Below are 21,073 nucleotides of genomic sequence, written 5' to 3'. Positions count from 1 at the left end.
GGCAGTGTTGGGGAAACTGTAGAAAGTTTAGTTGTACAAACTACCAACTGCTTCACACAGAGTAGTTAAACTACAGCCAGGCTAATCTAAATACAAATGTAGCTTGCAAAACCTAAAATGACGTAGCGCCCACTTTGCTTCACACAAAGTAGTTGAACTACAGCCAGGCTAACCTAAATACAAATGTAGCTTGCAAAACCTGAAATGTAAAGTAATTCAAGTAAAATGAAATTCAAAGTACTTTGTGAAAAATGTGTCATCGTCATGCTCCCCAGACATGATGCCTGACATGATGCATGGCCCTAGTGTAGGAAGTCTGCCATATAGTGAATTGTTACAGACAAGCAAAAGTAGTGGTGCATAGAGCCCACACTCCGAGCATGGAGTCCTACACTCCACTGTGCCAGACCCATCCTATGCCGGTTAATGAAGAATACTGACATTGTAAGTAACGTTTCTTTATTTGATATTATTTCTCCTTTATTGTATAAGGTGAGTCCCACTGAGATATCCATCTCCTTTTTTTCAAGGGAGCCCTGGTCAAGAAAAGCAAGAAGCACCACACACAAAGCGACATCAGTAAAACAGTTACCAACGTCATGCAGTTTTAAGGTCCATGGGGCCTAATAACTAAATAACCATCTTTCCAAATTCTTTGGAAGGGTGATCTACAGTAAAAAAGCAGGCTTTGAGAACACAGATTGTAAGAAGTTGTGTTCTAGTTAAAAAAGGCTATTTAAATAGCTAGGGAGTTGCCCAAAAGACAAAGATGAGTGAGAGATTTGGCATTTTGGGGATTTTGGGAGATTAAATGTAAGGCACCATGATACCCTATCAGTTTATAGCAGAGCTGTTTAAGAGCCTCAGGGTTGAAGCAGAGGCATGCATGTACAGAACATACCATAATCAATAACTGGAACAAAGGTGCCAAGGAACAATGTCTTTCTAAAAATGTCCTACGTTTCTAAAAAAAACCCAGTGTAACCTTTCTACAAAGCTCTTATCTGTCCTGTAATTTTCAGTTGTCAAACAGGTAAAATCTTCCAAAGACACAGGCCAAGAAGGCATTAAGACATTAGAACACATTACAATACAGTGGATCCTGTGCTATGTTGGACTTTATTGAGAACATTGAAAAAAAGACAAAATCCATCAAAATAATGACGCTCCTACAATGAGCGTCTGAGGAAATAAATAAAAAGTGTCAGGTTGAACTGGAGGTTCCATCTCTGTCCTGTCCCAGGAAGTTAGCGGGTGTGCTGCTACGCTCAGCAGGTCCCGTGGGATAGCGCTGGTCCGTCAGTTGTCCATGGGAAGGGCCTCTGAGTTTGTGGGTTTGGTGAGAGCTGAATGAATCTTGCGGAGGTTCTGTCGCACTCTCACAAACTCCAGCAGCTGAGGCTGCTCCTCCTTCACAGGCCCCTCCGGCTGGCTCTCCCGCTGCCTGTAGCGTAGTGGTTAAGGTGCATGACGTTAGGTTATCCCAGCAAATAAATAGAAGCATTTGCACTAGTGGTCTCGGACTTTTGGACCCCACTGTTCCTGGAGGCAAGTGAGCTATCTGGGAGTGACAGTGATTAGACTATTGTACATGACAGAGCTTGCATGTCAAAGAATCACTGAGTAATGTGCCTATCGCTTTTGTTAGGGGAAAATGCCCTTTTTAACATTTCACAGGTGAGCATCGTCTGATGAAACAGATCCAGTAAAAACACAACAATAGCGATTCTTCTCTTTAACTTTTGTATTTATTTGCAAAGAAATGACAGAAAGTGAGAAAGCTTACCGGCTTTCTGATTTGCATCAGACACAGTAAGACTCTTATACACACTTTTCCAGAAGGGGGGGCTTTACCAAAACAAAAAGACATGAAGCTGGCCACAAACATTTATCAGTATTTTGTCTTCTGAATACCCCTTGTTGACCTTGCTGTAAGACCAGAATGTGCTAGCTGAGAAGCAGAGACATTAAGGTCAAAGGCTGTCTGTCTGCTGGAGAGAGACAGAGAAAGACTCATAGTAAACACTTAATTCAGAAAGTGGTCTAATAGTAATAAGGATTATCACTAAAAGGTTATTTGTAATCATGTGATTGTCTTTATGTTAACACACATTGTCAATTAAGAATCAATTAAGAAAATTACCCTTACACTTTACACAGCCAGGATTAGTTTCATCATCCAGCATCCCCCACCTCACTCCAACACTTTCCAAGTTTGCCTGTTGATTTGTACATGAGTCAATCCTATTTTATGTCAATGCCCCATGTACTGCTGAGGATTCACCACTACAACCCAGATGGCCGGAAAAAGAGCGACATGCCTTCTTCAAGCTGTGCCTTCTTAAGTCCTGGACCATGATTCCGGATCACTCGGGGTAGCCGTATGTGTCGATCCTCCCTGCCGAGTACCGTCCCCCCACCCTCGGAGCAGCGGCCCTGTGTTGCCGCTCCCTCAGGCGCTGGCCGTACTCTGATCTGGAAGGACCCGGAAGGGTGTGAACCTATAGGTCCTCGGATGGTATCTGCATTGGCCAAAAGCCCAATGCCTTAACCACAATAAGTCATTTGAGGAAGATTGTGAAGACATCAAGGCCATGTATATTTGTACACGCAACTGTAGGCAAGTGAGCCTTTTCAGACATGGCACTAGTGTAGAAAGTCACCAATAGTGAATTGTTAAAAACCTGCAAAACAGCTAACCAAGTTCTAGAGCTGGCCGAGATTTTCCCTAAAGTAGTGGTGCATAGAGCCCAAACTCAGAGCGTGGAGTCCTACACTCCACTGTGCCAGACCCGTTCTATGCCGGTTAATGAAGAATACTGACATTGCATTTCTTTATTTGATATTATTTCTCCTTTATTTTACAAGGTGAGTCCCACTGAGATATCCATCTCTTTTTTTTCAAGGGAGTTCCTGGTCAAGAAAAGCAAGAAGCAGTCAGTTTACAACAAAAAACACCACACACAAAGTGACATCAGTTAAACCAAAATTATACATAATACATTTCAGGTAAAACAATTACCAACGTCATGCAGTTTTAAGGTCTCCATATCCAGCATAATGTCCTTCTGGTTCCAGGTCCATGGGGCCTAATAACTAAGTAACCATCTTTCCAAATTCTCTGGAAGGGTGATGTACAGTAAAAAGGCAGGCTTTGAGAACACAGATTGTAAGAAGTTGTGTTCCAGTTAAAAAAGGCTATTTAAATAGCTAGGGAGTTGTCCAAAAGACAAAGATGAGTGAGAGATTTGGCATTTTGGAGATTTTGGGAGATTAAATGTAAGGCACCATGATACCCTATCTGTTTATAGCAGAGCTGTTTAAGAGCCTCAGGGTTGAAGCAGAGGCATGCATGTACAGAACATACCATAATCAATAATTGGAACAAAGGTGCCACAGGAACAATGTCTTTCTAAAAATGTCCTACGTTTCTAAAAAAAACCCAGTGTAACCTTTCTACAAAGCTCTTATCTGTCCTGTAATTTCCAGTTGTCAAACAGGTAAAATCTTCCAAAGACACAGGCCAAGAAGGCATTAAGACATTAGAACACATTACAATACAGTGGATCCTGTGCCATGTTGGACCTTATTGAGAACATTGAAAAAAAACAACAAAAAAAAAACAGACAAAATCCATCAAAATAATGACCCTCATACAATGAGCGTCTGAGGAAACTACAGCTACTTGAGTTAGTTTAATAGGGTTATTAGGGACACTCTGATTAGACCTCAGGTGGGATTCAGATGGGGCAGGGTTGACTCAATGTGCAGACTTTGTCAAAGCCCATGAAAGAAATAAAAAGTGTCAGGTTCAACTGGAGGTTCCATCTCTGTCCTGTCCCAGGAAGTTAGCAGGTGTGCTGCTACGCTCAGCAGGTCCCGTGGGATAGCACTTGTCTGTCAGTTGTCCATGGGCAGGGCCTCTGAGTTTGTGGGTTTGTTGAGAGCTGAATGAATCTTGCGGAGGTTCTGTCGCACTCTCACAAACTCCAGCAGCTGAGGCTGCTCCTCCTTCACCTTCACCGCCCCCTCCGGCTGGCTCTCCTGCTGCACTCAAAGGCAAACGTCAGGAACAGGAAAAATAAAACAGGGCGACTGCCAAGTAAATGAAATGAAAAATCCAAAACAAAAATCAGGATTGGAACTTATAAAGGTTTACTCATTATTAAGTATGGGGACTGACAGTAAGACAAATATTATTTTGGGGAGGGTGTGTCTAAGGTGTTAGTAGCCATATGTATATTAGTATGCACATGCATGGATGTATTCTGTGTCTGATCTCACCTCTGGGTTTCTCTGCTGTCTCCTGAGCATGACCTGCTCCAGGGGTGTCCTGTCCTGCTCTCCCCTCTCCCTGTCTGTCTGCTTCCTCCTCTGCTTCTCCAGAACCAGCTGCAGCTCTGGCCTGCTGCACACAACCAGACCCCTACTCCATTGTGTAAGACAGAAAAGCAGAGGGACACTCCTTGTGTTGTCACTGTAATTGGCGGCGGCCTGTAGCATAGTGGTTAAGGTACATGACTGGGCCTCGCAAGGTCAGTGGTTCAATCCCCAGTGTAGCCAAAATAAGATGCATCTGAACGTCAGCTGCAGAAGGTGATGCCACCCCTGGAGCACTGGTAAGAGTGTGAGCGTTGGTCTTTAGCTCAGTGAGCTAACCACATCTCTTAATGTGCATTAATAAGAGTGTGAGCATTGCTGTTTAGCTCAGTGAGCTTATCACATCTCTTAATATGTGTTATTAAGAGTGTGAGTGTTGGTCTTTAGCTCAGTGGGCTAACCACATCTCTTAATGCGCAGGGTGGCTGGCCAAAAGCTGTAGCCTAAAAAGCCTTCCCTAATTACGCTTACTAGCTAGCTAGCTAGCACAAACTGGTTAGCCTTATTTCCTTCTGTGTGTGATCCCAGCAAAAATGAGCAAATTAGCAAATTAGGACTAAATGAGCAAATGTTAGTCCAAGCTTGCTACATTACCACATAATTATGAACAGTTTTAATTAACTCAACTGCCATTTTTCTGCATTTTTAATTAATGCCATAACCAGTTCAGTCACCCTTGTTTTTACTTTTTCTTTTAGAGAGAACACAAGATTATGAACATATGACATTTTTGGCTCAGAGTAACTTCTGTCTAGTCCGATTTCCTGAGAGCAGGTCAGTCTGAGAGCAGAAAAGCTGGCAGTTGTACAGGGTATAAAGTTGCAGGCCACGTGTGGACATGTTCACTAACTCAACACAAAAGATGAGACAGTCATTCATTTTTTATCGCTGTATAACGAGGGGGTAGAAAGGTGGAAAATACCGAAGGAAGCAAATCTGTTTTTAATAAAGAATCTTAGCATGGACACATCTGATTCACCAATGATTCAGTCAATGAAAAAATGCTTTCTTTGCTATTTGCCTGTGTTCTTACTTTCTGTGTGCCAGCAGAAGCTCCTTGTGCAGTTCCTGATGAGTACGGGAAGCTTTTAAGGGGTTAGCTGAAGGCGGGAGAGCAGGTGGTGTGGCCAAGGTCGCTGGTTTTGAGTTTCCAGTCTCTGGTTTTACAACGTCTACAAAGTGAAGCAAAATCACCGTTATGCATGTCATCACATGCCTGTGATTCGCAGTCCCCTTTCACTCTCAGAAACAAAGGCACAAAAAGGTACAAGTGTGTGTACCCCTGGAGTGGTACCCGATAGGTACACAACGTACCCCTAAGTCAGCAACACATATTCATCTTTATTGTTTGTAAGTAGACTACCTTTATTTTGGAGTGTAGTGAGCAGATGTCATTATTATAGAATCCAAAGGAAGCATTACTATTGTGAGTATAGCAGCAGGAGGCTAGGTTCTTGGTGTTTAATGGTAGAAGGTTCATTACATCTAATTACTGCAGTGCCTACTGTGTGTTGCTATTATGAGCTCTATTAAACTATTAAAGTCGTCTCATATCTTCGCATATTAGACGTTATATAACGCTCTACGCTGTGATGCAAGATCGCGCGTGTGTCGCCTACCACTGTTGATTCTGCTGGTGCGAGACTTTGGGAACGAAGCGGTCGTCGGTATCATGGCACTGACTGGCTTGAGGGACGTGAGGACCTGCAGTTTGGCCCTCATCCACAGCTCCTGCTGCAGCCTGCAGCTCCACGGAACACCGCGGGGGGGATGGAGAGGGGGGAAAAACAAAAACACACATGTAGCAATACGTGAGAGGGGCTGATAGATATGTTGTGCAAATCTGTGAATTTAACCAACAAAAATACGTTTTGTACCAATAACAAGTTCATGAACAAGTACACGTTTCCGTTCACCAGCATGCACGCGGAATAGGCTAAAGCAATCAAAGTAGGCTACCTCAAGAGAGCGATAACAGGTACTGACGCTAAAAAATAAAAATACAATTATAGTAGACCTAATATTTTCCCGATGCAGATGTAATGCATTAAAATTATTTTAGACCTAAATTTGACTTTTACCAGCTTGTGCTTTTTGCCTTTCAACAATTCTAAAATAAGCTATATTTAGATAGAATCTTACAACCAGCTCGCACAACCTAGACGACATATCGGCACAGCATGACTTGTACTCAATTACAAGATAGGCTCCATAACATGTAGGCTACGAAACTGTTCCGTTATCTCAGATTCATTACTACTAGTTGACGATTTCGCAAATTAAAATGCAACAAACCTGGTTTGGTGTTCCAGAATTGAAGAAGACATCGAACTGTATTGTAAAAGTTGTTTTCACCTACCTGGGCAATGTGATACCCTCATAAATCAACCGTCCTCTGAGCACCGACGTCCAGCTACTATCAGAGTTACCTCTCGGACACTGATACCGCGCGCCGTTACCTGAGAAAGGTGCATGAGAATTGACCTTTATTTTTGCCCTACCTGCCTGCGTTTCCTTCATTACAACGGGAGATGGCAGCAGACTACAAATGTCCTCCTGGATGTACACATAAAGGAGTGCAGCTAACATCGAAGACGGTAAGGAAACCACGCAAGCCAGGGGTGTCCAATCTTATCCAGAAAGGGCCAGTGTGTGCAGGTTGTTGTTTTAGCACAGGACTAAGACAGCTGATTCTACTCATCAAGGTCTTGATTAAAGACCACGATTAGTTCATTAGTATAATCAGGTGTGTTATTGCTGGGTTAAAACAAAAACCTGCACCCACGCCGGCCCTTTTAGGATAAGATTGGACACCACTAACGTAAGAGATCCTAAATTGTGAGGGTTCGATTTTGTTGCCATAATGCCATTGGAGAACTGATTTCCACTCTTCAAAGAATATATTTTAACAACAGGGACCAGATCATGTATGCACATGTAAAAATGACTCATTAGACAATTTAGCATTTTATTAAGTTCACTGAAAAGCAGAAGTTAAAGTGTGCCGGTGAAATTTATTAATTTACACATTTGAGAAAATAATATTTTCTCAGTGATTAACTTAATGGCCATTCCTCACGCTTATAATCGTTTGCTGGAAACTGCATTTTGAGAGCAGGGCGGCGAGTGCTCAGGCATGTGGGCCATCTCCAGTAAAATGCATTTTCATACAGCACTCTACAGGTGGGCCTTGTGCTGCAGAGGGCTTCAGCATGGGCAGAAGGCCATAGTTGAGCGCGCAGCTGATGGAAGCTATGTAGAGGTCAAAGAAGCGGCAGAACCGGAGGGGAGAGGTAGGTAAATGGTAGGCATTTATATAGCGCCTTTATCCAAAGCGCTGTACAATTGATTCCTCTCACTCACCCATTCATACAAGCACTCACACACCAACGGCGACCAGCTCGTCAGGAGCATTCAGAGGTAAGGTGTCTTGCTAAGGGACACTTCGACACACCCAGGGCAGGAATCGAACAGGCAACCCTCCAACTGCCGGTCGACTGCTCTTACCGCCTGAGCCAATGTCGCAATGTGGGGTTGTAGTTGGTACTGAAGCTCCTGCTGAACTGTGGGCTGAACACGTTCTTTGTCTTGGCCCTACAAAAAGAAACAGGGGTATGGGGCCTCTCTCAAAAGCACCACACCTCCAAATACCTACGAGCACACCCCCATGAATGACATTCTTAGGACCAATCAACATTAACACCCACTGGCCATGGGCTCATCCATTCAAACTTAAGTACACTGAAGAGTTTCCTCAGTTAAATTGAGGACAAAGATTCAAGTGTTTCTTACCGACTTAGTAACTACTAACCACAAATCAGAGCCTCTACAGACAAGCTTCTGACTAGTGCTTAAATCATGGCAGCAAATGCAAACAGTAGTTTGTTTTCGAGGACAGTCAGGTTCACACAATTACATGCACTTCAAGTCATTTCAAGGTCTTAAATGCTCCAAATTCAAGCAGCTGTAAAGCCGGTACAGAGCTGCATCACAAGCCGTAAATAAAGGCAATATAAAATGACTTCAGTGTCACTGAATATGAAGGATCAGCTACCCCAGGCTCAGCTCTTTCAACTTATTAGACTGTGGATTCTGCAACCACCTGAGCCCCTCTTTCAGTGATTCCTGGAGAATCTTTTGAGGCTCTGGAACGATGCAACCGAGTCACAGGCAGAGATGGGGGCAAATCTAAATTCCAGGAATACTGCTAGGTACGATTGTGTGCTTATCTGCAGCCACCAGGTAAGGTTCTGGAAGTGCCCAGTCAGTTCAGCGCATACTTCCACAGAGATGGACCAGCTTCCTTTGTTTTCCAAATATTTTGGAATTATGGGGCCTTATTCAGTCATCTGCAACAAATAGTTTTTTTCTAAACAGCATCATTTGGTAATAATAACGGTGGTGTAGTGGTTAGCACCGTTTCCTCGTAAGGAGGCAGCACTGGGTTTGAATCCCGGCCCGCCAGATCCTTCCTGCGTGGAGTTCGCATGTTCTCCCCGTGTTCGCATGGGCCTACTCCAGTTTCAACCCACACTGAAAGACATGCTCGTCAGGTTAGGACCCAAGGCGCTGACCTCAGAACTGGAGCCCCCAGGCGCTGCACTGTGGCTGCCCACAACTTCATTCTTCTGTTAGGAACGTGAGAACCACTTTCACTTCCTGTCAGGGAAACAAGCCAACCATATCTCAGCCTTGTAACAGAATGTCTTATGCCTGACTGTGCATCTGAATTGACATTCTTGGGCATAAGTAACTGTGGTATGTCTGGTGAAATGGCAAGGTCAACAAGTCAATGTTCAGTACACCTGTCCACCTATATTTCTACAGACAGGCTCAGCCCACATAAAACTCAAGTTGAAATTTCTTCCAATATGGAATAAGACACAGACACGTGGTACAACTTGTGTTGGAAAGTAGGATTTATTTTTAGAGCATACAGGCCAGGTTTAACAGTCCATATAAATGAATGACCCGGAGACCGTGACCAAGAAGTGTTCTAGGCCGGCACTGAGGCACGCTCCAGCTAAACTCTGTCCCACAAAGCCGAATCGCTACTCTCTCCTCTCGACAGGCAACGTGCGGCCTGCCTATCCTTAACTGGCACGGACAGCGACGGCTTTTAAAACCAATTTGCATAGCGGTTTTGTTCTTGGACGTGTTGGCCACGCAGTAAATCAACGTTCAGCACCTGGTGTGAGGGAGCCTGCAAGAGCATTCTGCTGCCGTTTGGAAAACCAGGGAAGGCTGGTCGTCTGTTGAAATACCCACGGCAGTTTGGCAGTGACTTTGGTGTGTCCTTCCACCGGTTGCTTCAGAGTTTTTTTCCCCATTCGGCGAGAACGCGCTGATCACAGAACGGGATTGAGTTCTTTCATGCGTAAATAATCACCCAGGGGGAAATTTCCACATGATTTCCCATTTCAATGTTATAACTTACCTCTCCGCATGAGATATGAACTCTACATGCGTGTCAATACAACCAAGTTACACCAAAAGGATATCGAAACATGCACGGAGCACCCCTACACAAATCTAGTTATCTTGGACACGTTGTTTAATTCCAAGAGACATCAAATAAAGACATTTGCCATTGGTGTGCGAACCTAAAGGAATGTTATCAGATCAGTCCTGGTTATAGTGTAGGCTGTTATATTTGCAAGATACCCTTAAACTCATGAATAAAAATTCAGATAGGTCCCTGGATCCATAGGCGGACTGATCTCCTATTTGAAGGAGTACCACAGTCAGTGTCATTTCTTTGAATACAGGTGATCAAGTTACTCCAGAGCTATGTTACAAGAACATAATATTGCAGTGTAATAAAAAGTATTTGACAGCAGAAGTATCAAAGTGGAATTTGGTTTTGAGAGACACAGTGGAGGATTATCAGGGGGGGGAACCTGACACTTCAGAGCAGACACACTCATAACAGTCGGTATATATTAAAAAGTTGTTCTGTTCAATCCCAAAGATACAAACACAAAAACATCAAGTATTTTCTCTCCAACACTGAAGACAATATCTAAACCAAATCGGTTTGCTTTGAATCAAAAAAACACCAAAACAAAACCTAAGGCACTATTCTGATAGGTTAAAATCGGTGGCATCGAGTGTTGCCTTTATGATAACGTTTATATAAAGTGGGCGGTCCTGGGTGCAGGTATGGACCCGGTCTGTAAAGAGAATCCTTCCGAACCACTCAGTAGGCCCGTTATTGCTTCTGTGGGCCCCCGAGTGGTTCTGATCAATGAACTTCCTGAGCGGGCCGCCAGTGATATGCAGTACAGGGCCAGAGGAGGAATGCTCCTAACTGCAGCGTCTTCAGTGACACACAGGGGCCAGGAGGGAGCAGTGTGCAGGTCCAGAGTAACACACAGGGGCCAGGAGGCAGCAGGGTGCACTGACACACAGGGGCCAGGAGGCAGCAGGGTGCAGGTCCAGAGTGACACACAGGGGCCAGGAGGCAGCAGGGTGCAGTGTGACACACAGGGGCCAGGAGGCAGCAGGGTGCACTGACACACAGGGGCCAGGAGGCAGCAGGGTGCAGTGTGCAGGTCCAGAGTAACACACAGGGGCCAGGAGGCAGCAGGGTGCAGTGTGACACACAGGGGCCAGGGGGCAGCAGTGTGCAGGTCCAGAGCGACTGACCCGGAGGTGCTGCTCCTGTCTGGGTTTCTTCTCCCGGGTAAGTAGTGCTGCTGATTGGCCACTGTTTCACACCCGACTCTCAGATGACAGTTTTTGGCCCTCGAGGACCGTGAGTTTCCGATCCCTGCCTTAGAGGCAGCCAGCAGTAAGATTTTCTCCCCGTAGAGATCCATTACAATTTAGCAAATTCTGAAATTAAGATATATTTCTGGTTACACTCTGGGCTCATTATTGCAAGTCAGAGAGAAAGGAAATTGTGCCTTCATTGTTTGAGGAGCTCACCTCCGATTAGCCTTTTACAGAGCCCCGCTAGATACCCTAGGTAAAAAAATAAATACAATTGAAATCTGTTCTCTTAGTTTCGCAATCCGCGCGTTTGGTTTGCCGATCAGTACCCTCGGTATTGTGAAGGCAATCCGAACACGCAGACTGCAAAACTGATTGTATGGATTTTGCAAAACTGAGCGTGCGGTTGTGTCTAGGGAGGGCTCCGTAGCCTTTAACTGAAACGTATAGAGATGACATAACTTTCTGATTGCTGTAAAGATATATTTACTCTATGGATTACATGAATATACTTTAAAGTAAATATTTCCACAGCAAAAACCCAGAATGTGATACTTTTTTTCCCCCCATTCAATGTTGATATTTTGCAATGGGCTTCCATGGGGTGAAATCTCTCTGCTGCCACTAGGGGGCAGGCTGTTTGTGGCAGGCTTCTGCAGAATGCGCAAGAGGGCCTGGGTTTCCTTCGACGGCACTCGCTCGAAAGAATGATTTCCAGTTAATAACATACACCAACGGCGAGTATCGGTAGCAGTCATGGCAGTCATGGCAGAACACAGAACGTAGAACTGAAGCAGAGAAGAACCCACGCAAGCACAAACAAACGAGGCAGTGTCAGTTGTGCTTCATGTCCCTGAATAGAAAAGGGTTGTGTGCCCCTCCAATCAGCCTGCTACTGCGGTGGCAAAGGGAGCGAATCGACAAGAGGGCGTGAGAAAACAACGATCAGACCAGCCACTGCCTCCCCCAGCCTCAGGTGTGCCTGGCTCTACCGACTGCACGCTGAGTGTGAAACACACAATACTGTCACACTGGGGTCACTGCTCCGTGGGAACAGGCTGGGCAGGAATCGGTCACGGGGCAGCAGAATCCTCCATCTTACTCAAACCCACGCAATTTCACTACCGCTGGCAGGCAGCCATTTTAGAGATTCTTCACCTGTGGAGATCCTTCATTTGCAGAGATCCTTCTGAGCGTTTTAACACTTGTTCCCATCTCAGTTTACTAAAAAGGTCTATTATTCAATCAACAAAGCTCTTAGAAACGGTCATGCTCTGGAGATTGTTCCTTCCCAGTAAAGTGTAATTTATAACCATGGATGTCTGCCCTCTTCTGAAACATGGCAAGAGGGCGAGAAACCCCCATTGCTGCTTGACATCGTCAGTGTCCTTTTGAGGAGTTGCGATGAAGCCTCAGGTCTGGGACGGACAGGACGTCTCAGGGTTGGGGGTTCAGGGCGGTGGGCGGTTGGGGGGGTATTTGTGCAGACGACATGAAGAAAGGACAGCAGACGTGAGGGATGATGGGAGTTTGTGTTCATCGCTGGAAAAAAAACAAAACACGGGAGAGGAAGAAAATATTACTATTCCATACGAGAAAAACAAACGAACCATGACAGGAGAGCCGTCACATGGACACACAACAGGGAGCTGATCTGCATTTCAAAGGGCCATGTTACTATGGGAACAGCCATACAATTTATCAAAAATTATAACTACCAATCCCAGACATAATGGTAACATACAAGTATTGTTCATATTAAACCGAAACAGCAACTACAATAATGGCAAATCTTATTAAAAAAAGAACAGTATAAAAACAGTTCACATTCTTTTAAATGTTACACAGATTTACATGGCTTGACATACTGCATTGTGTACATATAAGCCTGCAATAAACCTTCATACAAAGTTTCAAACAGAGAAAATATCACAAATATAAAGCTCTGTGACATCCATTGAGGCAGTGTGCAGCAGTGATGGGTAGATCCTAAAGTTGAGGTCTGGGTAATTAAATGAGGACATTCAGACTGGCACAGTTGGTATTTTTGGGACCCTCCATTCAGCCACGGTTTCAAATATTTTACCCACGTATGTACTCTGGGCTGGGTGAAACAGACGTATTACTGAACAGAGTCTGAGGCACTGAACTGAAGCTGGGTGAATAAAAGAATTAGACTCATTGTTAGAGAGCTGCTCTTGTGAAATCCCTGAAGTGTTTCAACATTAAAGGCACTATTGGCCAACGCTTACAGAGTGCACTCTCCCCCCCATGGCCATTTTCTGTTGACACTCCAGAATCAATTTCCAGAAGATAGATATGTGGAAGGGGAATGTGTGTGCCTTATCGGTACAAAGACAGAACTCCCGATGTCAATAACATGGAGCTGAGAATGGGGCCGGGTTCGTAGACTCTCTGGTGTTTGCTGAATCTGTGGCAGATCGGTGCTGGGGTGCAGGGTGTTGGGGTTTTGGGGCTTACAGTGCTGGGGTGCAGGGTGTCAGGGTGGGGGGTTTTTGGGGCTTACGGTGTTGGGGTGCAGGTTGCGCACGAGCGTGCGGATGTGTGCTCCTCCCACGGCGGTGCTGAGGGCCACGCCCGGGGCCCCAGAGGCCCTGCCGGGGCTCCCGCGTGGGCTGGGCCCCAGCGGACGCACGGGGCTGCCCCGGGGGCTCCTTGGGGCCCGGCCCGTCTTGACGGCGCCCAGCTGCTTGGCGCGGGAGCGGCGGGGGCTGCTGGCGCTGGAGCCGGGCGGGTAGGGCGGCTCCAGGTCCTCCAGCCGCTGCGTCAGGGCCAGCTTCTGCTGGATGGCCATGCGCAGCAGGGAGTTCAGCGTCTTCTTCTCGTCCTCCGCCGCCGCCAGCTGCCTCTGCATCTCGTCCAGCTGAGTGATGTACTGATCACACCTGCACAACACACAGTGTTACACACACAGTGTTACTATCACCTAAACCACACACACACAGTGTTACACACACACACTGTTACTATCACCTAAACCACACATACACAATGTTACTATCACCTAAACCACACACACACACACACACACACACACACACACACACACACACACACACACACACAGTGTTACACACACACACACACACACTGTTACTATCACCTAAACCACACACACACAGTGTTACACACACACACTGTTACTATCACCTAAACCACACACACACAGTGTTACTATCACCTAAACCACACACACACAGTGTTACTATCACCTAAACCACACACACACACACACAGTGTTACACACACACACTGTTACTATCACCTAAACCACACACACACAGTGTTACACACACACACTGTTACTATCACCTAAACCACACACACACACACACACACACACACACACACAGTGTTACTATCACCTAAACCACACACACACACACACACACACACACACACAGTGTTACTATCACCTAAACCACACACACACAGTGTTACACACACACACACACACACACACACACTGTTACTATCACCTAAACCACACACAGTGTTACACACACACACACACACACACACACAGTGTTACTATCACCTAAACCACACACACACACACACACACACACACACACACACACACACACACAGTGTTACTATCACCTAAACCACACACACACACACACAGTGTTACACACACAGTGCTACTATCACCTGCATCACTCTCTCACACACACACACACACACTGTTACTATCACCTGCACAACGCACACACATGCACACACGCACGCACACACACACAGCTTTACTATCACCCGCACCAGGCACCTTTACGCTTACCTGCACAAACACTCAACACTTGGAGAATATACACACACACACACCTTTACTCTACACCTGCAGGACACACACACCTTTAGTCTACACCTTCAAAATATGCATATACATGCCTTAACTCTATACCTGCTACACCAAGTAAGAATATGTAGGGCGAGCCCCTCACACAAGTTCTTTGAAACATTTTTTTCTTTCTGAAGAAAAGCACATGAGCACATGAACACTTCCTCTTTGAACAGAAGTCTGAATAAATACATTTTTATATTAAATTTTATGTTTACATTTCTACGGTATGGAGCAGAGTGGCTGAAAGCGTTCTTTCCAAGTTCATTAGAGGCAAAGAACTGTAATAGTACCATGTCACTGGAGCGGGGTTGGTATTCCAGTTGTAGGAATTCCCGGTGAGCAGAGAGGCAAGATAAGGAATTATTGCCTTACAGAAGTAGATCTACCAGTGGATGGTTCTACACAGATTTTTTCATGGGTGTCTCCCAAGACCATTCATATGAAAGACAGTGGGGGTTAACCATTTCACCCCTGGAATGCAGAGCACTATGAGAAACTGTATACAAGCTAACAAAGTAGTTGCATGTGAATGGTCTCCATAGTCTAAAACGGGTAATAAGCCATCTGGGATGCTAGTGAAGCCAATTTTATGTTTTTTAAGCACCGTTACTTAAGTCTAAAATGTATTTCATTTGGCAGTATATCCCTGCATTGTGTTCTGAGAAAGTAGCAGACAGTCACAGACAGCTACACTTCAAAAGTTTGCTCGTTTGTAAAAGCGTGTGTGTACACGAGCACATTTGTGCGTTTGTGTACGCGTGTGCGTCTGTATGTGTGGATGTGCACTTGTTAGTGTCTGTATGTGCATGTGTGTGCATCTCCATGTACCCGTTTGCATTAATCCATGCATCAGAGACGGGAGAGGTGTTAATCTAAAAAAAAGCCTGCTTCTCCGACCGCCTGCAATCTGCACTGCTGTGTTTGTGTGTGTGAGATTTAGATGATGGATTCCCAGGAAATATCAGGGGTACAGACAGACAGTGAGGTGAAGGGTTTGTGGGGGTAGGGGTTAGGGGGTAAGGGGTAGGGGTTAGGGTTCAGACAGACATGCTGGTGAACATGACTCTCAGAGAGGAGAAGGTTTAGGAGTTAGGGGGTAAGGGGTAGGGATTAGGGTTGTAAGGGTTGTAGGGGTTAGGGGTTAGAGGTTAGAGTTTTGGACTGCCCTGCTGGCAAACATGACTCACAGAGAGAAGGCCTAGAGAGTAGAGGGTAAGGGCTAGGGATTAGGGTTTAGACAGACCAGCTGGCGAACATGACTCTAAGAGATGAGAAGGCTTTGGGGGTAGGTGGTAAGGGATAGGGGTTAGGGGTTAGGGATTAGGGTTCAGACAGACCAGCTGGTGAACATGACTCTCAGAAAGGAGAAGGCTTAGGGCTCAGGGGGTATAGTTGTAGGGGGTAGGGGTTAGGGTTGTAGGGGTTAGGGGGTAGGGGTAAGGGTTCAGACAGACCTGCTGACGAACATGACTCTCAGAAAGGAGAAGGGTTAGGGGGTAAGGGGTAGGGGTTAGAGTTGTAAGGGGTAGGGGTGTAGAGGTAAGGGTTCAGACAGACCTGCTGGCGAACATGACTCTCAGAAAGGAGAAGGCTTAGAGGGTAGGGTTGTAAGGGTTAGGGTTGTAGGTGTTAGGGTTCAGACAGACCTGCTGGCGAACATGACTCTCACAGAGGAGAAGGCTTAGGGGGTAGGGGTTAGGGTTGTAGGGGTAAGGGTTCAGACAGACCTGCTGGCGAACATGACTCTCAGAGAGGAGAAGGTGGCGGCGTCCTCCTTCAGGGCCTTCAGCTCGTTGCGCAGCTTCACCATCGTCTCCGACACCAGAGTCTTCTCCGCTTCATACTTGGTCTTCAGCTTCGTCAGAGCCACCTCCGCTGCCTGCAGGGAGACGGCCAAACACCATCATCATCATCATCACCACCATCATCATCACCATCATCATCATCATCACCACTACTACCACCACCACCACCACCACCACCATCATCATCATCACCATCACCATCATCACCACCACCATTATCACCACTATCACTGTCATACCATGCATATCATTACCAATTAATTACACCCTCACTAACCTAAAATCATCCTTTCGTTGATTTTAAATTATCCTTACATTGATTTCCCCCCAGAGCTTTCTTAAAACAGGACAATGCACTGGCCTACTAGCCAATGTGCTCTTTCTCCCACAGACATGCTAATGGTCTGTGGTCACTGTAAATACCAGCACCGCCTGCTACTCTCAACACAAAACCTGAAATTCTGGGCGGATAGCATTTTTATTGTTCAGCTTCTGGCCCTAAGCTTTGTCGAGAAGTATACTGCCTTGACCCTATTTATTCCAGAGGCTTCCACGCCTCCTACAAATTTACAAGTGTCAACAGGCGACTTAGGAAGGTAATCCTAAAGCAGGGAGCGCTGTCGTCACATCGTTCTGTCCTTCAGCGGCTCGGTAAGTCTCCTCACAGCTCGTTCTGCTCCTTAATCAACGCCTTAATCTTCCGCTGGCACGCTGCTGTTGACCCAACCGTTTTCCTCCAGGCATGCAGAGCTCATGTCCAGCCAGCCATACTGGTTTTGTGAGTCACTGTTAATACTGCAGCAGGACAGGGGACTCAAGATGAACACGTTTTTTCCGCCCCGTAAGGTCAGCACGCCCATAACCAAGCAATGCTTCCCCGTGAAACCAGCTACCGATTCAGACCCAAGAAACCAGGAGAGGCAGTTAAAATAATCAATCATTCAAAGTGCCGAGTAAGAACAAAAACCAGCAGACCGCACGGCTCTCCAGAAGCAGGGTTGGAGACCCCAGCAGGCCCTGCAGCTCTGGGCCAGGACTGAACACCCCTGGTTTACATGAATAACACCTGAGAGAGGTGCTAAAGCACAGCTCCCCAGTGGAACGAGACGCACCAGGTCCTGAACACGCTCACAGGACACTAAGCCGAGCCAGAATAGACGCAACCATCCATTCCCCGGGTGAAAATAAAAATAAAAATGGCCAGTTCATTTCCAGTTTGTTGCGAATGCGGATGTTGGATTCGATTAATAATGCTGATAAACCTGCCCAACAACACCTAAAGAAGACAGGAAGAAGAGCCTGTAGCCCAAGCAAGCGGGCTATTCTGAGCACAGCTGTAATTTCACACAGCCGGGTTTCAGTGTCTCTCGGGGAGGGGATTCTTTTCCTGGCCCCGGTTACAGGCATCGCTCCTGCTCTGAGACTGACGGACAGTCAACAGCAGCCGCTCATTTCAGCCACTTCACACTGGCTTTAGTCCAACTGGGGCAGCATACGGCGGCTCAGTGACAAATAAAGGATTTCCAGTTCAGAAAAACATTTATTCGCTTTTTTTCGCCTTCATTCGAATGATATTTTGTCATTTCTAAAATTGTATTCTCAGCAAATGGAATTAATTCGATTTTAATTTAGAATCATATGACGTCACCAGTCGCAAATTTCATATCGGATAACGGAGATGAATTTTCAAAACGTTGTTAAAATAATTATGAATAAATAGTTAATAATAAATGGTGGATGAGCAGCTCATTTTCCAGGGTGTATTACGCATCCCTGCATTATGAGCATTAGAGGACAGGGCTGAATGAGTGCGGCAGCAATGGGCTCTCCCCCGCCTGACCCAGTCTCCCCACCCTCCCCTGAGGGAGCTGTCCACTACGACAGAGGCCTGCAGAAGTACAGGGACCGGCCTGACAGAAGGGGGTCCTGAGGGCACTGGTAGAGAAACCTGTCATGAAATTGCCAATTTTGGGACATTCCTGACCTTATAAGTGCCTCTGCAACTGGACTTGTTGCTGCTCCCCGTTTCCAGTTCCAGTGCCATTGAGCCGTAACGACCCCTTATTGAATACTGTAGGAGTGCCCTCACCACCCCCTCCTGTAGATGTGGGAGAATGGCTCCGTATGGGTGTCAGTTCAGAGCGCTATACGAGAACCAAGCGGAGATGCACCGGCGTGAAGCACGGAGAGGCACGGAAGCTTCGTTCAGACGCTGCGTGGCTTCATGAAGTCACAACACAGCCCTTAGGGCTGTCAAACCACGGGCCAGTATTCCAATGCTATTTGAATTTCAAAAAAAACAACAAAAATAAATAAATAAAAGAAACTGACATTTGAGTGTAGCAAAAAAAACATTTACATATTTTTTTTTGTGACCAGTTTTCATTTGCACGCAATTTGTTTTCCATACAGAAATACTGCCAGGCCTGGTGTTGTGACCCAAACAGAGGGTAACTCTACTTTGCGTAACAGCTGTGCCAAGCAAACGATATTCATCCCGTCTGTTGCTGAGGTATGAAGAGGCCTCTGTTGTTATGGGACAGCAGCTTTAAATACACACAGCTCAGCCAACACATCATGAGAGTTCAGCTCATCACTACTGAACTTTACACCACAGCACAAAGTAAAAGACAGGACGAATGCCAAACCAGAGATTTAAACCAAATACAAATAACAATATCAACAACAGTAAGAATACATTAAAAAAGTATTTTTTTAAAAGGCATGCCTAGGTTTCATGTTTTTGAGCTTTTCGTATCACCCTGGAGCTTTCGTGTTCCATACTGATTCAAGTAAAAAAGAAATTATTTTGGTGGTCAAATTGCAAATTTACCATATTTTAGAGTCAAAGTACTTTTTTTCCCACGTGACATGACGCATGTCATAATTATCGGATGACGTGCATAATTATTGGATGACGTTGCTAAATGTTAGCACAGAGAGCTGAACAATGGCCTCTACTAGGGCACTCTGGGGACAGGGTTAAGGACTTAAGAAAACCTACGACACTGCTCTTTGCAAATGTTTTGTGGGTGTTACATGGGCAAGAAAGCTGAAGCGTTAGGCCTTTAAAATAAATGATGATAACAATAACAATAATACCACCACCAACAGCTGGACCCATGCCATATTTCTATCATGGCACGGGTTCTATCACACCCCAGCACACAGACAGGAGTGAGATTAACGTCTCTGCTTCTCCTAGATGGGGGTAGCTAGCACATTCCGGTCTTACGGCAAGGTCAACAAGGGGTAACAGTGAAGACAAAACACTGATAAATCTTAGGTGCCAGCTGCATGTCTTTTTGTTATGTTAAGGCCCCACCTTGTGGGACGGTACTGAAAAATGTATATAAGTCATACTGTGAGGAGAGCTTATCAGAGAGCTGGCAGGCCTCTCACTCTCTTAAATAAATAAACAAGAAAGTTAAACTGAAGTATATTGTTGTTTTACTGCGATGTGTAACGGGGGCATTTTCGGGCAGGTACCTGCTTGTTGGCCTTCAGCACGGTGCGGAGCGTGGCGATCTGCTCCCTCTTGGTGCTCAGCAGGGACTTGAGCTTCAGCACCTCCTCCAGGAGCGCCTCGGCGTCACGGTCTGCCTCGGCCGTGCCCAGGCCTCTCCCCGACGGCCCGGGCAGAGAGCCCCTCTGCCGACACAGGTCCACTGCCCCCTGCGTCACACGGGCCCGGGTTAGGCAGACTGCGCTCGCACTGAGCACGCTCCGTACGCCACACACGCTCAGGAGGGGAGAGCAGGCGGAGGGCCGCCTGTTCCATCCCGCCCTGGGTGTGTCCCCGAACGAGGGGTAGGGGGCCACATACGCTCAGGAGGGGAGAGCAGGCGGAGGGCTGCCTGTTCCATCCCGCCCTGGGTGTGTCCCCGAGCGAGATACCTAACCCCCAAATGCTCCGGATGAGCTGGTTTGCATGGCAGCCCATCACCGTTGGTGTGTGAATGTGTGTGTGGATGGGTGAATGAGAAGCATGAATTGTACAGCGCTTTGGGTAAAGGAGCTACATAAATGCAGACATTTATCATTTACCATTACTTAAGGGGGCAGAAAGGGGCAAGAGGGGTAGGGGGCCACATAGGCTCAGGAGGTAAGAGCAGTCGGAGGGTTGCCGGTTCAATCCCATCCCTGGGTCGTCCTGACGCCTAACCCCAAAATGCCCCTGATGAGCTGGTTTGCGAGGCAGCCAATCACCTTTGGTGTGTGAGTGTGTGTGCGTGAATGGGTGAATGAGAAGCATCAATTGTAAAGAGCTTTGGGTAAAGGAGCTACATAAATGCAGGCATTTATCATT

General features: G+C 46.1%; 2 protein-coding genes across 12 annotated transcripts in view; both read right to left on the bottom strand.

Moving 5' to 3' along the window:
- Positions 1–2,919: 2,919 nt before the first annotated feature.
- Positions 2,920–7,042, bottom strand: si:ch211-218o21.4 (actin-associated protein FAM107A). Of its 5 annotated transcripts, none has more exons than XM_061220930.1 (5): positions 6,882–7,042; positions 6,000–6,121; positions 5,414–5,552; positions 4,285–4,429; positions 2,920–4,047 (listed from the first exon to the last, which is right to left on the bottom strand). In XM_061220930.1, the coding sequence occupies exons 2-5, from the start codon at positions 6,100–6,102 to the stop codon at positions 3,901–3,903; spliced, it is 534 nt and encodes a 177-aa protein (XP_061076914.1). In that variant the 5' UTR covers positions 6,103–6,121; positions 6,882–7,042; the 3' UTR covers positions 2,920–3,900. The 5 variants fall into 5 exon arrangements, with proteins under 5 accessions (XP_061076914.1, XP_061076910.1, XP_061076912.1 ...); XM_061220926.1 differs by lacking the exon at positions 6,882–7,042 and adding an exon at positions 6,676–6,755; XM_061220928.1 differs by lacking the exon at positions 6,882–7,042 and adding an exon at positions 6,676–6,755 and having other exon boundaries at positions 2,920–4,044.
- Positions 7,043–9,281: 2,239 nt separating this feature from the next.
- zgc:162200 (uncharacterized protein LOC558638 homolog) overlaps positions 9,282–21,073 on the bottom strand; it is a 28,444-nt gene continuing 16,652 nt past the window's right edge. For all 7 annotated transcript variants that reach the window (XM_061218576.1, XM_061218573.1, XM_061218578.1 and 4 more), the window contains 4 exons: positions 20,254–20,439; positions 16,687–16,838; positions 13,622–14,000; positions 9,282–12,636 (listed from right to left, as the gene is read on the bottom strand). In XM_061218576.1, coding sequence (XP_061074560.1) covers positions 12,631–12,636; positions 13,622–14,000; positions 16,687–16,838; positions 20,254–20,439 — 723 coding nt within the window. In that variant the 3' untranslated portion in view covers positions 9,282–12,630. The remainder of the gene's footprint in view (positions 12,637–13,621; positions 14,001–16,686; positions 16,839–20,253; positions 20,440–21,073) is intronic.

The sequence above is a fragment of the Conger conger genome, chromosome 14, assembly GCF_963514075.1.
Source record: "Conger conger chromosome 14, fConCon1.1, whole genome shotgun sequence".
Classification (NCBI taxonomy): domain Eukaryota; kingdom Metazoa; phylum Chordata; class Actinopteri; order Anguilliformes; family Congridae; genus Conger; species Conger conger.
The sequence above is the reverse complement of the archived record's forward strand: the minus strand, read 5'-3'. Positions and strand labels throughout refer to the sequence as shown.

Excerpts from the sequence above, each read along its gene's own strand:
- si:ch211-218o21.4 (XM_061220926.1), bottom strand. The coding sequence starts at position 6,707 with ATGTCTTCTTCAATTCTGGAACACCAAACCAG. Across the intron at positions 6,122-6,675 it reads ATTCTGGAACACCAAACCAG|GCTGCAGCAGGAGCTGTGGA; the intron begins GTTTGTTGCATT and ends GTGGAGCTGCAG. Across the intron at positions 4,430-5,413 it reads CTTCTGCTGGCACACAGAAA|TAGGGGTCTGGTTGTGTGCA; the intron begins GTAAGAACACAG and ends TACACAATGGAG.